General features: G+C 40.6%; 1 protein-coding gene across 3 annotated transcripts in view; it reads right to left on the bottom strand.

Annotated features, from left to right (window-relative positions):
• THSD4 (thrombospondin type 1 domain containing 4) overlaps positions 1–21,276 on the bottom strand; it is a 600,466-nt gene that overhangs the window by 465,337 nt on the left and 113,853 nt on the right. For all 3 annotated transcript variants that reach the window (XM_043493644.1, XM_038420562.2, XM_043493645.1), the window contains one exon: positions 9,269–9,371. In XM_043493644.1, the coding sequence (XP_043349579.1) occupies positions 9,269–9,371 (103 nt within the window). The remainder of the gene's footprint in view (positions 1–9,268; positions 9,372–21,276) is intronic.

Below are 21,276 nucleotides of genomic sequence, written 5' to 3'. Positions count from 1 at the left end.
GATGCTTTGCCTTTGATTTTAATGGGCTTTCAATCAGGCACCAAATGCAGTCCAAATTGTCAAAAATGATTTTGGCACTTCAAAGCCTAAGCCCCATTGCTCTGAAGGAGGGGTTCTTTAGTGGCTATGGCACTTTTGAAAATAGCACATAAGTAGAATTTTCAAAAGCATCTAAGTATGAGGACAAGTATCCTATGCATGACTACACAGACCCTTCCCTTATTAAAGAGGTGGAAGCAAGTGACTCAGTGATCCTGAAGGGTAAGTGGTAACAAAAAGTGGTAGCAAGGCAGGTGTCAACGATTGGGGATGCTGGTCATTTAACTAACTGGAGTTGCTAATACAGCTAAGGATGGCTTGTGCAGGGAAGCTTTTGAGTGCAGATTGACTGGAGTTCAAGACAGAAAGAATTTAACAAACTCACAGCATTTCCAGGAAGGAGTGTCCTGAAATCACTAGTCTTGGGCAGATTCAATTTACTAATTAGTTGGATCTAAGGATACTCCATAAAATCTACTCAATGGGACTCCAAGGGCTATATCCCTTTTAGTGTGATCGAGGTCACATGGTTTCCTCTCAGACCCAAACCCTCTCCTCTGCACAAATCTGAGTAAATGAGCATGCATACGAACGCTCCTCAAGTGTCCAGGGAAAGAATCCTCCACAGGTCAGAAAGCACCAGTAGAGCGGCTCTGCAGTTTCAGCCCACTGGCAATATTGCCTCTAAACACCCTCCATTCCCTTGTTCTATTTAATTTTGGATCCACAGATAATGCCACCAGTGCTTCTTTGGCTGTCTCTACACTTCCTCCACAATGAACCTGCTGCATGGTTTCTTAGCCTGCCATTTCCCACCGACTTTGTCTAGTATCATCTGATAAACCTTGTTGCTATGTTATTTACACCTCTCACTCACCGATAAAGAGACTTTTAAAAGATCAATTTAATTCCCTTTTAGATTTGTCATAATTGTATTAATTAAGATGAGCTCCTTTACTTGTGCACTGCAGGATTTCCATAAAATTCACCATTAATTACCTCAACTAGGCCATTATTACAGAGTACTACTTACTAATTTTATGACCTGCTATACTAAGCTGTCTTTGTTGAATCACAAACAGTGAAACTTCTTGTTAGAAATCCAGTAAAATAAATATGAATAAATAAACGCAACGCTCTGGAAGAGCAGAATGATAAAATCCCAAGACTATTTTTTGCTATTAAAACCACTCTGGACAGTGAGGAATAAGAAGCATTTACAACATGCTGAAGTTGCACAAGTACAGTATCTGCAGCACGCCTTAGCAAATAATAGATTTAATTTTGTTTAGAGCCCATATGCTATAGAACTTCAGCAGGAGAACGTCTTCAACTAGAAATTAAGGTACTAGAAAGTGTTAAAAAAGGATGTCACTGCACTCACAGAACTTCCGCCAGCTCCAGCATGAGTTCAATGCACATAAAAACTGCAGGAGGGAGTGCAGAGGTGAAAGTGATGATAGAAGAAACAGTACAAAAAACAGCAGAGTCCAAATATGCTGAAAAATCTGTTAAACCCTAAATATCATTACAGGATCCCATAAATGGTTAGTTGGGAGAAGCCTGCATACTCATACATTTAAAAGCACAGGAGGTAAATCCCCCCATCCTTGAGTAGCTGGGTTTGGCAACAGAGATGTCCAGGGAAGCAAGGTGGAAGAAATATTCCACAGAACAGGAAGCAGCAGGAGCAACACTACTCTATAGCCGCTACTGCAGCTTCAGGGTTGCAGTAACTTCCATTCAGATTGCTCGCTCCCAGCCATGCTGAAACTCTGCTCCAGGAATCAGGAAAACTTTTCAGGTTCTGATTTTTTTCTCCCCAAAATAGAAACATTTCAAAAAGAAGCAAATTCTCTGTTTTTGTCAAAAAAAAATTGCTGAAAGCTGGCTTCTGAAGCTTTTCCTTGTGGGCTAGTTCTCCTTAACCTACAATGTCCCAGTTTTGAAGCGTTGGTCTGCAAAATTGGAAACACTTATTTTAAAAATCGGGAAACTGTAGGTTGAGTACAACTAGCCATCAGAAGCAAACGTGCTGGGAATATCACATCTCCCAAGTTCCCAACCTGTCTTGCTGGTAAGGTGTGATCTCTTCAGGAAGTCTGCCTGTAAACTGCAACGCTTGTATAAAAAAACAAAAAGCTAAATTCTTAAAGAATTCACATTCAACACAGTAACGGCTCAGTTATGCCTCTCCCTTTGCAGGTTCCCTACCAAAAGGAGAGGAAGCCCTTCCCTGGCTCCCCATGCTGATTTAGCAAGGCCAGGGTAGAATGGAGAAGGGGCACAAGAGCAATCTCTCCAACCTCTCCTAATTAGAATGCTAGAATAACTCCCACCACCACAGCTACACTTCTTGAACCAGCACAGATTGTAATGCCACCCACACAATACCCACAGCACCTTTGCCCTTTCAAAGGCATGTCTCATGTCCCCTCATGTGCATTCAATCCCTCCCCTCCCTAGCACAGATGACGCTCTTACAAGCCATAAATAAGCCCTATATGTTTAGCCTTTCAAATTCAAAACACATAGTATTTTAAAAGCCTATTAGTTGAAAGTCCTTTCCCGTTACTTATCTGCCAAGTCCTGAGTTCAGGGTTTTGTGTTTCCTCTGCATTATCAGTCACATCTAAACCAGTGCTGGAAATGCTAATCAGGGTTTACCAACTAATATATCACTAGCAAATGGAACTGAAAGTGAACCAACGGCCATAGTTGGCAGGTGCATCAGGGAAGAACTGATTTTCAAACTTTGTGTTTCAACATGTATTTGGAATATGTGTGATTACCTGTGTATTCTGCTATAGAGGTAGGATTTTGATTGATTTAAAAAGTACTTTTAATGTCACCTTTAAACCTGCACAGCTTTTCTGAAATGAACTGGGATATTCAACTATTCCTCCCCTCTTTCCCACCAAAAAATAGCATTAGTTCATCTGCCTTGACAAAGTCTATTGTGGTCAGATAAACCCATACATTTTTAAAGGAATTAGCAATTCTGCTTCTTCTTGAACCTTCAGTTACCTGTTCATAAGCCATCAAAATATATTAGGGGTTCTTTATAGGTTAAAGAACCTTTTCCCCCTAACCCAAAACAAACATGATTACAATTACATATGATTTAAATAATTAGAAAATTTGTTGTTATGGAATTTTAAAATTGCTTGCTGTTTTTATTCTACTCCTCCTTTTATTCAAACTTTTCCTTTTCACAATAGGACTTTTCTCCCAAAACCTGTCCTTAAATCCATTTTGTGCCATTGTTCCTCCAACATCAACTAGAGAGTCTAAATTGATAGAGTTTATAGTCCCTTTAATATGGTTTTTTTTAAATAAAGACAGAAGTTTGTGTTGGAGCAGAAGTATATAAAATACAGTTCAGAACTGCAACTGCACCAATCTAAACAACGGAGATATAAAAATATTTGAATTTTTTTAAAAATAATACTAATTATACATAACTCCACCATCAAGGCTGGGCTGAAAATCATGGTTTAAGTGCTCTCACTTTTCCAACATAAACATTAGGGGCAAAATGCTCCCCCCAAATCCTTCTTCACTGGAATTGTGCAATGTGGGGGAAGGAAAGAGAAATGATGGTGGTTGTGTGTTAAGTCCCTTGAGTTGTCTCTGCTAGCTCAGAGCAGAATGAGACAGGGCTGCTGTGGGTAAGGGGCTGGGGGTGCAGAGGAGGTGGTGTAAGTAGCACCTCCTCAGAGCAGCAGCACACACACTGCCTACTGTATGCTGTCAATTGTAGCATGCATACAAGGAGATGGGGCCAAACCCCTAAGCTTGTGTATCATTAGGGTTGCCAACTTTCTAAATGCACAAAACCGACCACCCTTGCCCCACCCCATACTCCAACCCTTCTCCAAGGCCCCACTGGCTGCTCACTCCATCCCTCCTCCCTCTGTCATTCACTCTCCCCTACCCTCACTCACTTTCACCGGGCTGGGGCAGGGGTTGGGGTCTAGGACGGGGTGAGGGCTCCAGCTGGGAGGGCAGGCTCCAGGGTGGGGCCAGAAATGAGAGGTTCTATGTGTAGGAGGGGGCTCTGGACTGGGGCACGGGGGATGGGTGCAGGAGTGTGTGAGGGCTCCAGTGTGAGACCAGGGATGAGGGGTTCAGGAAGGGGCTCAGGGCTGGGGGTTTGGGTGCAGAGGGGGTGTGGCTGGGGATGAGGTGTTTGGGGTGCAGTAGGGGGCTCTGGGCTGGGGGGTGGGTTGAGGGGTTCAGAGTGTGGGAAGGGGATCAGACCTGGGGTTGGGGTGCGGGAGGAGTTACGGTGCGGGGGGGGGGCTCTGGGAGGCAGGGGGTTGGGGTACGGGAGCGGGCTCAGGACTGGGGCAGGGAATTGGGATGGGGGGGTTGGGCTCCAGCCGGGTGGCACTTACCTCAGGCAGCTCCCAGAAGTGGCTGGCATGTCTGGCTCCTAGGCAGAGGGACCAGGGGTCTCTGCGTGCTGCCCAAGCCTGCAGGGACCATCCCCCCAGCTCCCATTGGCCACGGTTCCTGGCCTATGGGAGCTGCGGAGCCACTGTTCGGGTCAGGGACAATGTGCAGAGCCCCCATGGCCACCCCTGAGCCTAGGAGCTGAATATGCCAGCTGCTTTGAGGAGCCACCAGAGCCAGGGCAGGAAGGGAACGTGCCTTAGCCCCACTGCACTGCCAACCGGACATTTAGTGGCCTGGTCAGTTGTGCTGACTAGAGCTGCCACGGTCCCTTTTCAACTGGGCGTTCATTTGAAAACCAGACACCTGGCAACCCCTATGTATCATGATCCTTTGGGGCCATCTTGTGTCTAGAGGCCTCCTTCTTAGCACTCATGTGCTAGGAGTGTTCCTTGCCTTGCTTCTTCATGATTGCACAATGTGGTGGGTGAAATGGGTTCAGCTCTCTGGGTTTTCCCTCAATGCCACCACATACCACAGGGTAAAATTTAAATTTAAATTAAAACACAACACAACATCGACTGTAGAAACTTCCCTGTTGATGCTTTTAAATACAGAAGTAAAACTAATTGTAGCATGCCGCTGGAGTTAAAGCCAGGACTGAAGTTTACACCATTTCACCACTCAAGTGTTAGCAACTGTTTAGCTCATCTGGTGTTGACCCAAGTTTAGCCGTACAGGTAGGCAAGGTCAACTATGCCTCTGCTTACACCTTTTCAGCTAAAGCAGTTGATGAAGTGATGCTATTTCCTAGCACAGAGAAGGCATGAAGAGGTATGTGTCTATTTCTGGGTCAGGAAAAAAGACCCCTCACGCTCTTGCAACACTCCTGGACCATAGTGGGAGTTTCCCCCAAGAAAAAGTCAAGGAAGGACTGAAGAATTCAATCTTCTGCTCTTTGAAGATGGAGGTTGTGCCATTGTGCATTCAACTGGAGGAGTTTTATGGCTCTGCATGTAATGATTAAAATGTGAGAGAGGGGAATTGCCCAAATCAGTACTTGTGATGGATTCCCTGTTCTGGAGAACAGTTTTGATATAGAGAGTGACTATCTGTGATGTATGTAGTGAGTATGTTTGTAATTCATTACTTGGGTGAACAGATAACAAGCAAGAAGTTATAGCTCAGAAAAATAAGCCATGCTATTCTATGGCCAGCATACTGCATCTATGACCAATATAGTGTACTGATCTGTAGCCAATATATTGCATTCTCTTTCTGGAGGTATAGTACCTCTGAAAGTTCTTTGGGAAAATGTCATGCCTATTTAAATAACCAAACAATCATTCCTTACAGTATTTTAAAGGGCTAACCCATGAAAGTTTAGAAATGAAAAGATTATGAGTTAAGCTTCAGCTAAATGAGGGCAGTTCCTCTTATATTCAGTACCAATAACAACTAGAGCCTGTCAATACTTGTAAATTCTTAGATTCCTAAATCACTTTATGCAATACTTCCAACAAAATTACAATTTCACACTCAGCAAATAAAAAGGGGGAGATTGAAACAAGTGTGATTTTAATTACAAGAGACTTGCATGGATATACATATTTTTGTTGAAACTTACTTTATCCATCTCATCAGGTGATATTGTAGATAAGCAACCTTTAGCAGTAGGACAGCTCCCTTATTTTATATATATATATATAAAAATCAAGACTAATGTGATTAAAAATATGTGAACCACAGATTTTTTCCAGCAATGAGTACCTCTTCCAAGCTGTGCCCTTCAAGAAGTGGTATAGAAATAGAAGAGCCCTGCACTGAGCCAGCTTGCTGGGACCCTCTCTCGCTGAAATGAAATCTTTTTTCCTGCCTCCACCATACAGCAGGTTGATTTGTATTCCATGTCAGCAGGCCCACATGTTCACCTTCAAAGGAGTCACAATTTACTACCTCTGGGCTTTTACAAAAATCAATAATACTCCACCTCCTCTTCATAGCTAAGAGCAGCAACACCATATCCTTTAAAAATATTGTTCTTAGGAATGGTCAGCCAAGAAGTTGTAAAGACTCGTTCCCCAATTGCACCATCATTTTTTTCAAATGCAGGTTGTAGTGGGGAATAATGGGAAGGAAGAGGACTTCTGTTAAAATATAACTGAGTTCAAGGAAGAGGAAAGAAACAATTAGCCCTCCAAATGTGTTTCACTCACTTTAAGAATTCCATTCCCTGAACATGTATTTCAGCATATTCTGTCCTACTCCACTTCCATTTAAAAGGAGGCCTTTTATAAATTAAGGCCCCAGTCTTCCAATTCAGACTATGTAGTATTTCAGTAGGTCTTCTCATGTATCTAAGTTCTATTGAACATGCTGGGTGCAGAATTGCAACCCAAGAAGAAATTGGTGCATTTGAAAATGCATCACTTTATTTATTAATTATTATTATTATTATTCAGGAATTTTTTATAATCCAATCTAGTAGCTACCTAGTAGATGAATTTTCCTATACTAAGTAAGGAATGTTTGTGAGTCTCAATTTATAGTGCTACAAAGACACAAATCATTAGTTAAAACATGATTAAACATCAATATGAAACAATTTCTCTTTCTCTCCATTTGCTAGACATTTTTGGATGAGGAGAGAGAAAAAAATAAATTAATCTTTGGCTCGAAGATACTAGACTCCCAAAGTGGCAAAGAGAATGCTTATGACATTCTAAGAAAAATCTTAGGAATTTTTTTCCTGTTTGGATTAGGGAAAGCAATGCTACTCCATCAACAGCATAGTGCTAAACCTGGGATTAAGTAAAACAAACCCAAGTAGCTAATTAGTAGGTTCAGTCCAGACGATTTAACAAGAGAACACAAAAGATCTCTAAATGGAAGATATGCACAAAACAGGCAACATTGTGGCTACGCTGACTTCAGGTTTTAAAGGGGCAGAGTGTGAAAATAAAAATACCTCTTTGAATTAATGACTGTTATAGATAGCTCCATTGGAACCTGCTGATGTGACTGAAAAGCCTGATACAGAGAGAGAAATTCCTACAGACATTAATCAAAAGAGAGGGTCACAGTATCCACTAAAGTAGATTTAGCTACTAAGAAGCCATCTATTCAAGTCACTCTGGCTGTGGTATAATGTGTTACTTCAACTACTGAAAAAAAGAAAAGGAGTACTTGTGGCACCTTAGAGACTAACAAATTTATTTGAGCATAAGCTTTTGGATGAAGTGAGCTGTAGCTCACGAAAGCTTATGCTCAAATAAATGTGCTAGTCTCTAAGGTGCCACAAGTATTCCTTTTCTTTTTTGCGAATACAGATTAACACGGCTGCTACTCTGAACCTTCAACTACTGAGTGTTGCATTATGTTGAAGAAGGGGCAGTTGAAGCAGGGAGCACAGCTAGTAAGAAAAAAAAATCTAATTAAAACATCCAAATACATTCTCTTCCCTAGATCGCGAGTTTCTCAGGGCAGGGTCCATCTCTTTGCTGCATGTTTTGCAGTGCTACCGCAATCCAAGTGACAGGAATAATACAGGGCTCTTCAGAGCTGAGAACTGCCAGAATGAGTGGCCTGAGGTAAAGATTTAAAATAATTACTAAAAGAGGAAAATGGATGGATCAAAAAACTCTTCTTAACATCCTCCACTTTCAAATTTCAGGGTGACAGTCTCTGCTACACTCAGAGGTGCAGCACAGAAATCATAGTCCAGTGGGAAGGGGGACAGTGATGACTTTAAGTCTCCTTTGCTCCCTTGTAATCCGGAGCTGCTCCAGAAGCTAGAACATAATAGGCCCACAGCACTGTCTAGAAACTCCATAGTGATGCAGTCCAAACCCTGAGACATCACCTACACCAGACCATATGAGCGGTACTCAGAAGCAGCCCACCAGTTGTCTTCCACAATCTCTGCAACCTGAGAAATCCTCCTGCAGCCAGATACAAGGCTTTTTACCCAGCTCTTTTACCCAGCACTCAGAAGGGAGGATCTTGCCCTGATAGTGCACATACTTCTCTGTGTTTGAGTTCTCTTTGTTCCACTGATGTCTTCACCGCCTTTTTGACAAAGTTAATAAAACATAACATGAACTAGCTTCCTCTCAGCCACAAAGAAATATTTGAAGAATACATTTCTATATACACCATAAATATTTATACAGTGATAATCACAGATCTCGCCTGAGGGGGGCCCAACTATTGCTTACACGAAGATGAATAAATAAATAATTGCAACCTCAAAGTTCAAAATATATATATGTCCTAGAAGAGAGGGATTCTAACCCCCTTCACCTCCGGGCCAAGTTCCTACTAGAGATGGCAAGCTATTAGTAAGCTGCTGTTGCTTTTATATCCCAGGGTGTTCAGTTCTAGTCCCAGCTGGGCAAATTCCTAGCACAGTTATTCTCTGCTATTCCCCACCCCAACTGCTGAAGATGTCCATAGAAAGAGAATGCATTACCCAGAGAATCTTGAGTAGGATGTGTAAAAACCATGAACAAGATGCTAATCTGATGTAAAATTGTTTAGCTCCGTTTACTTAAATGGAGTGACACTCTGTTTACACCAGTTGAGGACATAGCCCCCAAGAAAGCAAAAGAGAAGATACAGAACAGTCATCTCTGGTTGTACTAAATAAGGAGGTAACTGGGAAATATTGGTGTTAGGCTTTTATCAGTCACATATACTACAGTGGATGAAGAGAGGAAGGTCAACAGGGTTTAAGGACAGTTAAAGCCTGTTGATATTTCCTGAGTTAAAGATGTTTCCATTTCCAAAATGCACTACATGTAATAACCATAAAATGGATTTGACTTCTTACCTTCTGCAAAAGGTTCCCACTCATAAAATCGACCCATAAATGGTTTGTTGTTGTATGATGCACACTGTACCTCTCTGATATTTCTGCTGCTTTCAGGACACATCTATTAAAATAAAGAACAGGGGTGTTATATTATGATTTCCAATGCGATCATTATCACTTTCTTCTTTATTAATTGCTTTTAAAAGTCTAATAAAGATGTCCCAAGCTCAGATACAAAAAGCTACGTTACAGAAAGCATCTTTTCTGCTACGTAGGTTAGGAATTAGAAGCACAGTAGAAGAATTGTGGCTGTCCTGTGCAGTCAAAACACCTGTTCTTCAGTAGAAATCTTGCCATGAGAGGTACCTCAACAGCAAAAGTCACTAGTGAATATGCCTCTGAGCAATCACCATGTGGATTGCCTGGCCCTTCCCATATTATAGACAGACGCAGGCAGTGAACACATTGGAGCTAAGCATGCCAATTGCCTCAGCTACTTTGTGCAGCATGTGGAATAGCACTACTGTAGTGACTTATCTACTCGCTCACCAAAAGTCATGCAAGGTATCCTGCTACAGGGGATCATGAGTAATGGCTTGGTAGGATCAAGTCCCACGTAGATCTGGGTGAATATTGCTGGGACTTTTTGATTACTTGGATGTTCTGATTTTTTTTTTTAAAAAGTCAGGTCCAACTGAATCCAAAAATTGAAAAACAAAATTATCTAATAAAAAAACAACCACCCTGTTTAGTCCGCCACACACAATCCAAGTCCCCCAAAAATTTGGGGCCAAAACTATTTCACAAATTCATGTCAAATCTGTGAATAATTGTGGGTTGACCAAAAAATGGATTTTTTGGCAAATACCCTATTTGTGAGAAAAATTTCACCCGGCTCTGGCCCTAATGTTGGTATTACAGTGATGAGCACCACAGAAATGTAAGATCAAGACACAAATGAGTACATTTATGCCATGGTCATAACATTAAAATCTGAAGTATCCAAGGAAAGAATACATTCATGAGCTTTGTGGAGTTAATGGAGTAACAGTTGTCCAAAATAAGCAACTTTGTTACTGAAAAAGAAAAGGAGTACTTGTGGCACCTTAGAGACTAACAAATTTATTAGAGCATAAGCTTTCGTGAGCTACAGCTCACTTCATCGGATGCATTGTGCTGTAGCTCACGAAAGCTTATGCTCTAATAAATTTGTTAGTCTCTAAGGTGCCACAAGTACTCCTTTTCTTTTTGCGAATACAGACTAACACGGCTGCTACTCTGAAACCTTTGTTACTGAACTGTCAGTTTTTCAATCAAACGATATTTCAAGAGAAATACAATAAACCAAATTTAGTCATTTCCCTTTCACAATAGCTTTGTATTATTCTATTTACTGGGCTCAGATTCAACACAGTTGAAACTCAAACACTTGCATGAAATGTTAAAAGCTGGCCACAGTTATATCTTAGCTTATATTTAAAACTCATTCCATCTATGGTTTGTTTATTTTCTCTTCCTATCTACATACAATTCTATTATTTCCATTACTGGGTATTTTAACTTGCGTCTTAGTCCCAGCTGCAATATTCTTGAAACTAAACAACAACAACGTCCAAGACACCAAAAATGCATGTGGGTGTACATAGAAAGATTATGGGATATCACACAAAGAACTAGACCAGCATGTCAAATTTCTCTACTGAGAAGTGATAGATTTCAAAGGAATGGGCTCAGAATTCTACAAAAGCAACAAGTACCATTGATTAACTAATTCATCTGTATCTACTTTATTTTGGAAAAAAGCAGTGAAAAGAGAGCTATTGCTGAAACTGTGTGTTGGTTTTCATATATTTATGTCAGGTGAAGGAGCAGTTTTCTGTATAGCGGAAGACAGCGTACTAAAGGTCTGACATAGAAGCTGCCTGGTCATTATGCACCCTCTGTCTACAGAGATGTATCTGTTTGGCTGATGGAGGCATTGAAGCCTAAGTCTCTCCTAGTTGGCCATACATTGTGCCAAAGCCACATCCACGTGTCACAAATTGCTTTATCTTTATTAAATCATTATAATGAGCTTGCTAAAACAATGCTTCCACCCAAACAGCCATCTCTTTTTTTGTTCACCCACCCCCCCGAGATCTCCAAGGGAATTCAAATATTGTTTTAAAATAAACACAATGACACACACACACTTATACACCTTAGAAATACCACTGAGAGTTACCGAGACATAATTGTAAGGATGGGACAGAATGCTACCCCACTGCCAAACACTAATCAAAGTTATAATGTTAGGTTTGAAATACAGAACGTATTAGCTCTGGAAATTCAGGAATGGCTTCAGTGCAACAAGAGTTAACTACATCATAATAACAGCAGAACAATCAAGGCTAGGGGATTCCGATGAAGTGAGCTGTAGCTTACGAAAGCTTATGCTCTAATAAATTTGTTAGTCTCTAAGGTGCCACAAGTACTCCTTTTCTTTTTGCAACTTTAAAAATAAAATCTATCACCCTATACATCCTAAATAACAAGGGCCAGCTCCGCAACTGACATAAATCAACATCATTCCATTGAATGTCAGAGGAGCAATATCAATTTACACCAGCTGAAACTCTGACTTGATTTTTTTATATGTCGCTGATTTTTTTAAATTAATTTTTATTTTGGCACACGTCTTCTGACAGTCTGAGGTTTTGTACTTGCTTGTTCTTCCTTCTGCAGTCATGAGCTCATGCTCTTGCCTATCTGTATTTCTGGCACATAAATCATTTCCTGTACACCCTGTCCCTACTCACTGCAGACAATACATGAGTAAAAAGATCAAAATATTCTCTGATGGGTTGCCAAAAAGTAGTCTTTTTTTTTTCTTATTTTTATAGCACTGTATTTTCTACTTTAAAGTTATGGAAGAGTCACCCGGGGGAAACAGTGAAAACCTCAACTCTTGAGTCATTAAAAGTTGGACAGGACAAAGCTAGAAAAATATACTATTCAAAACAATCCTGCACTAGCTGAGAAATGCATTGCCTTAATGAGGTCTTGGCTACGTCTAAAAGTTACAGTGTGATGGTAGGAAAAAGCCCATTTGCTGTCTGTCTCTTTTGAATCACTGTGAACTATCATATATACATAAGAGTTGGTAAGAGACAACAGGTCTACACTGATTCTTTGCTTTTTTTTGAAGATTTATTTCTTTATATAGATTAAGGTCACAAGCATTTATAACACATTCTGCTGATGTGCTAATAATAATCTATAATACATACTGCTTAGGTCTATAATAGTCTGATAACACTTATGATACATTTAACCTTTATAAACCATTTATATATGATTACAAATATAATATAAAACGTGACCCAGACAATATTTTTGTGCAGCCTGCCTGAAAAACAGATTTTTTGAGTGCTCTGATGGGGGGACTGAAAGTTGTGTAGGCTCCCTGTGTCCTCTTAAGCCCAGTTGTAACCTTTGCAGCATTATACAATGTGTCACTACAAAAAATATACACAAACACAAAAATTAATCATGATGCTACAAAACCAAGTGTGAGATTTTGAAGGTGCCACAAAACCCCATCCATTCCCTTGGGTTTATTCCTTTTCTTTCATCAGAGGCTAGAATCAGTTTTTAAGTTTCCCATTCCCTACCCCCATTTATCACACACCCATATTATTGCCTGGTCAAGAAAAGCTTTAAGAACAGCATGAGCATCTGAATTTCAAAAGGACAGACTCCAAGAAAAAGGTCACATTCACCATTGCCGCAGATTTTAGCTTCTTACAAAATTTCCCAGCAACTCTCACGTATATAGTAGTTTTTAGTCACACCTCCCACCATGATATTGGAGTGTCTGCTGATGATAGATGCCCTATGCTTGCTGATCCTTCCAATAATGCTACACATAGGTTCATCAAAATGTGTTGCTTTAAATATATTTTAAAAGCATGTTCAAGGAGAAAGGATGGTCTTGGAGTGGGACTGAGGAGACCTGGGTTCATGTCCCACATCTACTACAGACTTCTCATGGGACTTTGGGCAAGGTACTTAAACTCCTTGCGTCTTTGCACTGAAGTTCCCCATTTATCATTATTATTGAGATAATAGTAGCTCCTTACCAAAATAGGGGATGCTATGAGTAGGGATTGGAGACAATTTTCAAAATGCAATTTTTTAACAAAATTGCAACTTTTGATTTAAAAAATAGATCCAAAATTTCAAGCATTTTTTGCAAAAAACTTACATCTTGTGTTTTAGTCAGTAACAGAGCTGGTGAGAAATATGTATAAAAAAAATAGGGTGACAGTTTTGATAAGTTTTTGTGGAACACACACACACACACACACACACACACTCTTAACCAGCTCCAATTGTGAAGACAACATTTAGGACCAGAGCTCAGGTGAAGCAAACTTATTTACACCTACTAATTTAAGCTTTCAGATACAACTATGATAGGGCCCATAGAAATGAACTAGATAAATCAATCTCATATTGGTAGAATGTTTAACTTTCTAATATGTTGAAGGAAAACAAAAACTAGAACCCATAATTGTGTAAGTTTTTCACGTCACCTCCTTTTCACAGTACACTGGCACAGAAAGAAAGCATCAAGCTAGCGACAAATTATTTTACTCAGCTATCAGTGTTAAAGTGTTAAAAATTTTCAATAAAGGGAGATTTTCAAAAATTGTACTGCCTCAACCTGATAGATTCGTAACAGATACCTTCTCAGCAAACAGTGCTCGCCCATCAGTGAGAAACAGAGAGGAAACAGGATGATAACCTGCCACTTTTAGTCCTCAACCTTAGTGCAATGGTAAAATTTTCAACTCAATATACAGGATTTTAACTACTTAGATAGAGTACCATTAAGCTCCAGTTAAAAACTCCAACCCCATTAACATGACACTATAACCCTCAATATTTTTGTCCAGCCAGCAAGTGATGAAAAGGACAGCAGCACTACAGAAATTGAGGCTCAGACATTTGTTAGTCTCTAAGGTGCCACAAGAACGCCTCGGTTTTTTTGCTGATACAGATTAACACGGCTACCACTCTGAAACCAAAATCAACAGACACTTCTGAATGTTTACCCCATTTCTGCTTCAATTTCCTCATCTGCACGATGGGAATATTAAAGGTTACCTAGTTCAGGAAAGCACTTTGAGATCTAGGATTGTGAAGCGCTTTATTATATATGTCACATATCGTTAGTGTTGCCTCAAAATCAGCCGAAATGGGGAGCAGGTACAATACCACAGGTAACATTTAAAAACTAAATCTTATTTATTCCTCACCTTTCAAAAATATTTGAAACAGAGGGATTTTTAAACTTTTCTTGAAATCTTAATCAGTTTAAATAGCTTTTGGCTAAATACTAGAAAATTACTATCACTTTCCCAAACTGGACACATGCCTGCAATTAGCAAAACTGTTCCAAAGCTGCACTAGGATAATTCACTTTTGGAAATGCATAAATGGGTTGTTCTAATACTGAAACTACTTCTAAAAGCAGTTAAACCATTGACTAAGATTTTGGCACTGTTTCGTTTGTCTGGCCTATAGTCACTGGCAAAATCTTTCTTCCTAGTCCTTACACTCCTCCTGGATTTCCCAGACTCAAGTATGGTTCACTGATGAATACTTTCAGTGTATATAAATAAATAAATAAATGGGGAAAAATTCACATCAACTTTGGTCACAACCTTTGTTACAGAGAGCTCCGACCTAGCCTTTCATGAAAATCGTTTAGAAGGGATTTTCTAAAACTGATAGCCAAAAAAAGCTTTCCATGTATTTCCAGAAAGTCAATGCGTCATAATAAAGTGAAATCATGCAGGCATCTATCTAGACTTCCTTTGTCTCTTGGCCCATTTAATTTCTTCTACAGTCTTATCTATTCTTACTGATACTTGACCATTCTTAAAAGGAAACATACCACCAAAACAAAAGGAAACAAGACTTTTCTGAAACAATGATTCAGCATCTTCTTTCTTTAAGAAAAAGAAAGCAATGTGCTATTAAAAGCAAAATTCCCTTCCTATGGATTATCTGAGTCACTCTCCAACTCTTTACATCATCACCCACTGTAATCCAGTGGGATGTGCAGCCAAACTCTGCCCCAAAATGCATGTGCATGAGTCTCATTGAAGTCAATGGAAATCACGTGCCAGTATCTGAGAGCAGAATTTGGCCCTTACTTTGTAAGTTCTTGAGGCCATAAGCTTTTTCTTCTTGTACGTCCAAAGCACATGCACAGCAATGTAATTATATACTATAAAGTAAATGTTACGTAACAGCAATTCTGCTGCCTAGCATGCATCAGAATTCAGTGATAGAGACAGATGGTTGAAAAATAAACTCATTTCATTAAGTTTTTTGTTTAGAAGGTTTGAAACAAACCTTTTTAATTTTGCATTATTTATTTTTTTAAATTTAAAACATTTTTCTTTTTTTGTTTACAAAAACAGGTTTATAGTAACTGACATTTTTGTTGTAAATGTTATTCTATATTTTCAGAAAACATTTAGATTAAAAAATGGTAATGTAAAACAAAACAATTGTAAAGCAAAACAATGTTCCAAGTTCTTGCAAAAACAGTTATAAAAGGGCCATTAATAAATGGAAAAACTTTGAAAATTTTTGATCAACTCTAGTTACAGACCATGACCATAGATAGTAAACCATGAACATATGGGTTGGCAAGAAGTTAAAATTACCAGCTGTGGGTAGTGCTGTATCTTGGCACGTTTATAAGGAATAAGCACCTGAATTGACTAAATTACAGCCCTGCTTGAAGCATTGAGGTTGCATCTACATGTCTGCTCCAGTACGTTTCTATGCCTGTTATGGTTATCCACACAAAATAATTAAGGAATGATGTTCTTTGACGCAAGAGTTTGAGCAGAGTTTGAGGCAGCAGATAATGCAAAGAGACTCACTTCTTGATAGATAAGTAGCTGGTTTCAAGCCTGCGCTGTGTCACAGATGAAAGCGACCTTGGTGGTCTAATTCATGTTTCCTGGATAGGCTTGTGTCCATATCACAAAATCATCATACTTCTGCCAAAATTCAGAACAGCTGGAAGTACCTACTCAGGGAAGGTTCATTAAGAGGTTATACTTCAGACCTATACTGAGCTGCACTGATGCAGAGCTAGGGGAGGATAGTGCATGCAGGCAGGCAGGCACTGATAAGCTATCTTAGATACCTATATGTACATCATCACTGTAGTACCTGAGCACCTCACACTCTGATAAAACACCCCGTGAGGAAAGGAAGTGCTATTATCCCCTTTTTACAGATGGGGAACTAAGGTACAGAGAGACTAAGTGACTTGCTCAGGGTCTCACAGGATGTTTGTGATAGAGCACAAAGAACAGGAGTACTTGTGGCACCTTAGAAACTAACAAATTTATTTGAGCATAAGCTTTCGTGGGCTACAGCCCACTTCATCAGATGCATAGAATGGAACATATAGTAAGAGGATATATATACATACAGAGAATATAAAAAGGTGGAAGTTGCCAGACCAACTTTAAGAGGCTAATTAATTAAGATGAGCTATTATCAGCCGTAGAGCAGGCGTTGAACCCCAGTCTCTCAGACTAGTGCTCTACCACTGGACAATTCCTCCTCACCATGGTCTTATAAAAGCCCATGGGAGTCTTTCCATTTAACTCAATGGGCTTTGGATTAGGCTTTATGTGAGGGCTTAAATTCTTGTATTCATTCTTTGCTTTCATGAATATTTCTGTTCTTCCACAAACGTTTAAAAAGATGAGCTTTGACAATTTACACTCACTAGGTATGTCCTAACAATTTTAAAAGGGTTTCTATATTTCACCAGTAAATCACACAAATGACAATAACTGGGTCTTTGAATAAGCAGATGTTTGCCCTTATGTTTTTTTTTTAAAATAGAGAACATACTTTTCATAGTATATTTATTGCTTTTCAAAGTATATTTAATACACTAGACTCCTCAACCTGGTCCTGACTTCACATGAAAGCTTTTAATTTCCTTTCTATTAACTTAAAGAACAATTTCCAAATAAAATCTATTCAATTTATTTAATGTATTTAAACACATTTTATCCATATATAAAATAACTATGATCTACTAGTTTCATTTTAGTCACTGACAGGCAAGAAAATAATTGAAAAGTGAAAGATAGGAATTAACGTTTTAGCTACATGCCTTCTACACAGGTTGAAACTCTGGCATGCTTAGCATGCTTCCCAAATACATATCAAACTTTTAACATGCTCACACATCATCAGCCTCTTTCTTATTCAGTCTTGTCTTTCTACAAATCATAAAGTCGCTGACAGTGCAAACATAAATAATTAGAACCTTTCACTTCAATCAACTCAATATCATGCCAGGCATTTCCATATATAATTCCCATTTGAGCACCACTGACAGTGTTTCCACTATGTCTTTCAGCAGTCTACTGCCGTGCCCAACCTCTCCCTGTTCAAGCCATTTTCCTAAGGTACAATCTGAGCTTCATGGTAAATGGAAAAGAAGAGTTACCTTATCAAGTTATCTAGTCTAATTCTTTCCAATTTTAGCTATAGGCCATTTTTTCTCCCTTTTTTAAACCACTTTCGGATAACTTGAATAATCTTTTCTCGATAGTGTTTTTTGAAGGGGTTCGTACAGTATAATGCAATAGCTCTCAATCTCCATTTTTCCCAGAATGCAAAAAATGAAACTCCTTCAGTCTGTCTTTGTATGTTGAATTCCCAATAGTTATATCATTCTGGAGATAGGTCCTTTGAATTTCTTCCAATGTTTATGCTCTTTGGGACAGAAACTGCCATGCATTATACATTTGTGCAATGCCTAGCACAATCAAGCACTGGCCTGGTTTAATTGCTAGGCAGTACCCCAGTAAATCATAAGTATTCAACAGTAGTGGTTTTTAAGTTTTGCTCTTATATAATGCCAGGACTCTGATTCACATACAATATCTCATGAGCCATATTTTCTGAGTGGGCAACTACATTTGAGCTTATAGACATACAGAGCTTGCACGTTACAGCAGCTTCTATTTCTTTTTTGATACTTAAGAATGAAATTCATTTGTGAGTGTATGTTTACCTGCTTTAACCTTGTAAATATCTCTCATTTCTTTTTCCTAGTTAATAAAGCTTTAGTTTATTATAGGATTGGCTACAAGTGTTGTCTTTGATGGAAGATCTGAGGTACAATTGACCTGGGGTAAGTGACTGGTCCTTTAGTACTTGGAGTAACCTGAATATTGTTGTGACTTTTGGGGTAAGGGATCATCTATCACAAATACAGGATTGCCTGGGTGGCAAGACAGACCAGAGTGCCCAAAGGGACTGTCTGTGACTCCATGTTAAGGCTGTTATAATACTTGAGGAGTTCACACATGATACTTGGTTGGTGAAACCTAACTATAAAACACACAACCAGTTGGGGCTTGTGCCCTGGTTTGTAACAGTCTGCCTGGAGGCTGGCACTTTCAGGTGTGAGCCACTCCAGGCAGCCTGACAGCATCATCTAATTTATATGAATCCCCTGCTATTTGTCTTTTCTCCCGAGCAGCAGTGAGCTGGAACCGGTTTTCACCGGTCTGCTCGAACCGGTTGTTAAATTTAGAAGCCTTTTAGAACCAGTTGTTCTGCGAGAGACAAGCTGGTTCTAAAAGGGCTTCTAAATTTAACTGGCCAAAAGTGGCACCTTAGGTGCCAACTCCATGGGTGCTCCAGCCCTGGAGCACCCAAGGCTTGCCCCACCCCCGGCCCCAGCTCACCTCCGTTCCGCCACCCCACTCTGCTTCTCCACCCCCCGAGGCTTCCCAGGAATCAGCTGTTCATGCGGGAAGCTGGGGCAGGCTGAGAAGCAGGCCGCGGCTTCCTGCTCAGGCCCAGGGAAGCGGAGGCGAGCTAAGGCAGGGAGGGGCGTGAGGAGGGCCGGGTTACCTGCTGCGGTGCCGGCGGCCCTCCTCGTGCCCCCCCCCAGCTCATCTCCACCACCCTTGGCCTGAGTGTGAAGCCGCCGCCTGCTTCTCGGCCCCCCCCAGGCTTCCCGCCGAAGAGCTGATTTGCGGGAAGCCGGGGTGGGGGGCGCGGAGAAGCAGAGCGGGGCAGCACCTTCCGCAGAGCAGGCAGAGCGGAGGTGAGGTGATCTGGGGCCGGGCGCGGGGTGGGGAGCTGCCGGTGGGTGCTCTGCACCCACAAAATTCTCCCCGTGGGTGCTCCAGCCCTGGATATCCAGAGAGTCGGTGTCTAAGGCGCCACTTTTGATGTGATCAGTGGGGGAGCGGCTCCTCCCCCTGCTCCCCCACTAGCTTCGCTCCCCCGCCCCTAGGAGCCAGAGGGACCTGCCGAATGCTTCCTGGGAGCTGCCTGAGGTAAGCACCTCCGGGACTCCCCACCTCGCCCCCCAGCAGGTGCCTCTGGCTCTTAGGGGTAGGGTGGGCACCCACTACGGTGGCCCACAAGTCCCTCCTGCCCAGTTCTGGGGGGAGTCAGGGAACAGGGGAAGGGGGTGGATAGGGCAAGGGTCCTGGGGGGGGGGCATTAAGGAACGCGGAGGGGTTGAATGGGGCAGGAGTCCCAGGGGGCGGAGGTGGGCATCGACCCCCTTGTGGGGTGAGGAGGGAACCTGTTGTTAAGATTTTGGCAGCACATCACTGCTCCCAAGTATTCACAATTCTGCTATCTTAATTTATGTTGGAATATTTTATCTGGTATGGAAGTCAAACTAATTGATCAGCAATTTCCTGGGCTTTCCTTTTTAAAGATACTGGTACATAAACATTTACCTTTCAAGCCATCTGGTACCTCTCCAAATTCTTATACTTTATTGAAACATATTTCTAGAGGTTCAGCAATTTCCTTTGCTAATACAAGACATCTAAAACCTTGGTGTGCATCTCATCTGCTGATTGTATATGTTCCGTTTTAACAGGTAACTCCTTCACCAATCCTGTGTTGTTAACCTTTCTTCCTTTCTCCATCTGTTAATTGCATTAAGTTTTCTGCATTCCTTGCAGCTAAAATGCAATTAACAGAACATGCCTTTTGGATGTATGAACAAAAAACAGGCAATGCCTGTCTCCAGCTTTTTAGGAGTGCAGCTCGAACCTTAAATCTTTTGTTCCACTATTGATTTCAGCTTTGCAGCACTGAAGAGTTCTCTGAATTCACTTCCAAAGCCTTTGAAGTGTTATTTGAACCTACTCTTTATTAGTTTTGCAATGCATCAGAAACAGGGACAATGCAGCAAGTATATCTGTTATTGCTCTAGCCAGTTGTTTTCCCACGTAATGCTTTCCAGCTTAAATCACAGCCCTTCCAATGTCAAGGAATCTCAGTTAAAAAAGCTCCTGAAAAATTCTTGCCTAGTTTTTATCATTATTGTATTTTATTCTGACTGTGCAAATCTGCTAAACAGAGAGCTGTTTTAATGATTGGGGGGAAAACATCTCTTCTCACATTTTTCACTGCCAGTGGAAGGATTCAAGTACAGCCTCAAGCCTTTCTTAAAATTTAGTTTCAGAGTAGCAGCCATGTTAGTCTGTATTCGCAAAAAGAAAAGGAGTACTTGTGGCACCTTAGAGACTAACAAATTTATTTGAGCATAAGCTTTCGTGAGCTACAGCTCACTTAATCGGATGCATTCAGTGGAAAGTACAATGGGAAGATTTATATACATAGAGAACATGAAACATTGGGTGTTATCATACACAATGTAAGGCGAGTGATCACTTAAGATGTGCTATTACCAGCGGGGCGGGGGGGGGAGAAAGAAAACCTTTAGTAGTGATAATCAAGGTGGGCCATTTCCAGCAGTTAACAAGAACATCTGAGGAACAGCGGGATAGGGGGGCAGGGAAATAACATGGGGAAATAGTTTTACTTTGTGTAATGACCCATCCACTCCCAGTCTCTATTCAACTCTATACAAGTTAATTGTATCCAGTTTGCAAATTAATTCCAATTCAGCAGTCTCTCGTTGGAGTCTGTTTTTGAAGTTTTTT

This window comes from Dermochelys coriacea, chromosome 10 (assembly GCF_009764565.3).
Source record: "Dermochelys coriacea isolate rDerCor1 chromosome 10, rDerCor1.pri.v4, whole genome shotgun sequence".
Taxonomy (NCBI): domain Eukaryota; kingdom Metazoa; phylum Chordata; order Testudines; family Dermochelyidae; genus Dermochelys; species Dermochelys coriacea.
Note: the sequence above shows the minus strand (reverse complement) of the source record. Positions and strands in the feature narration are given on the sequence as shown.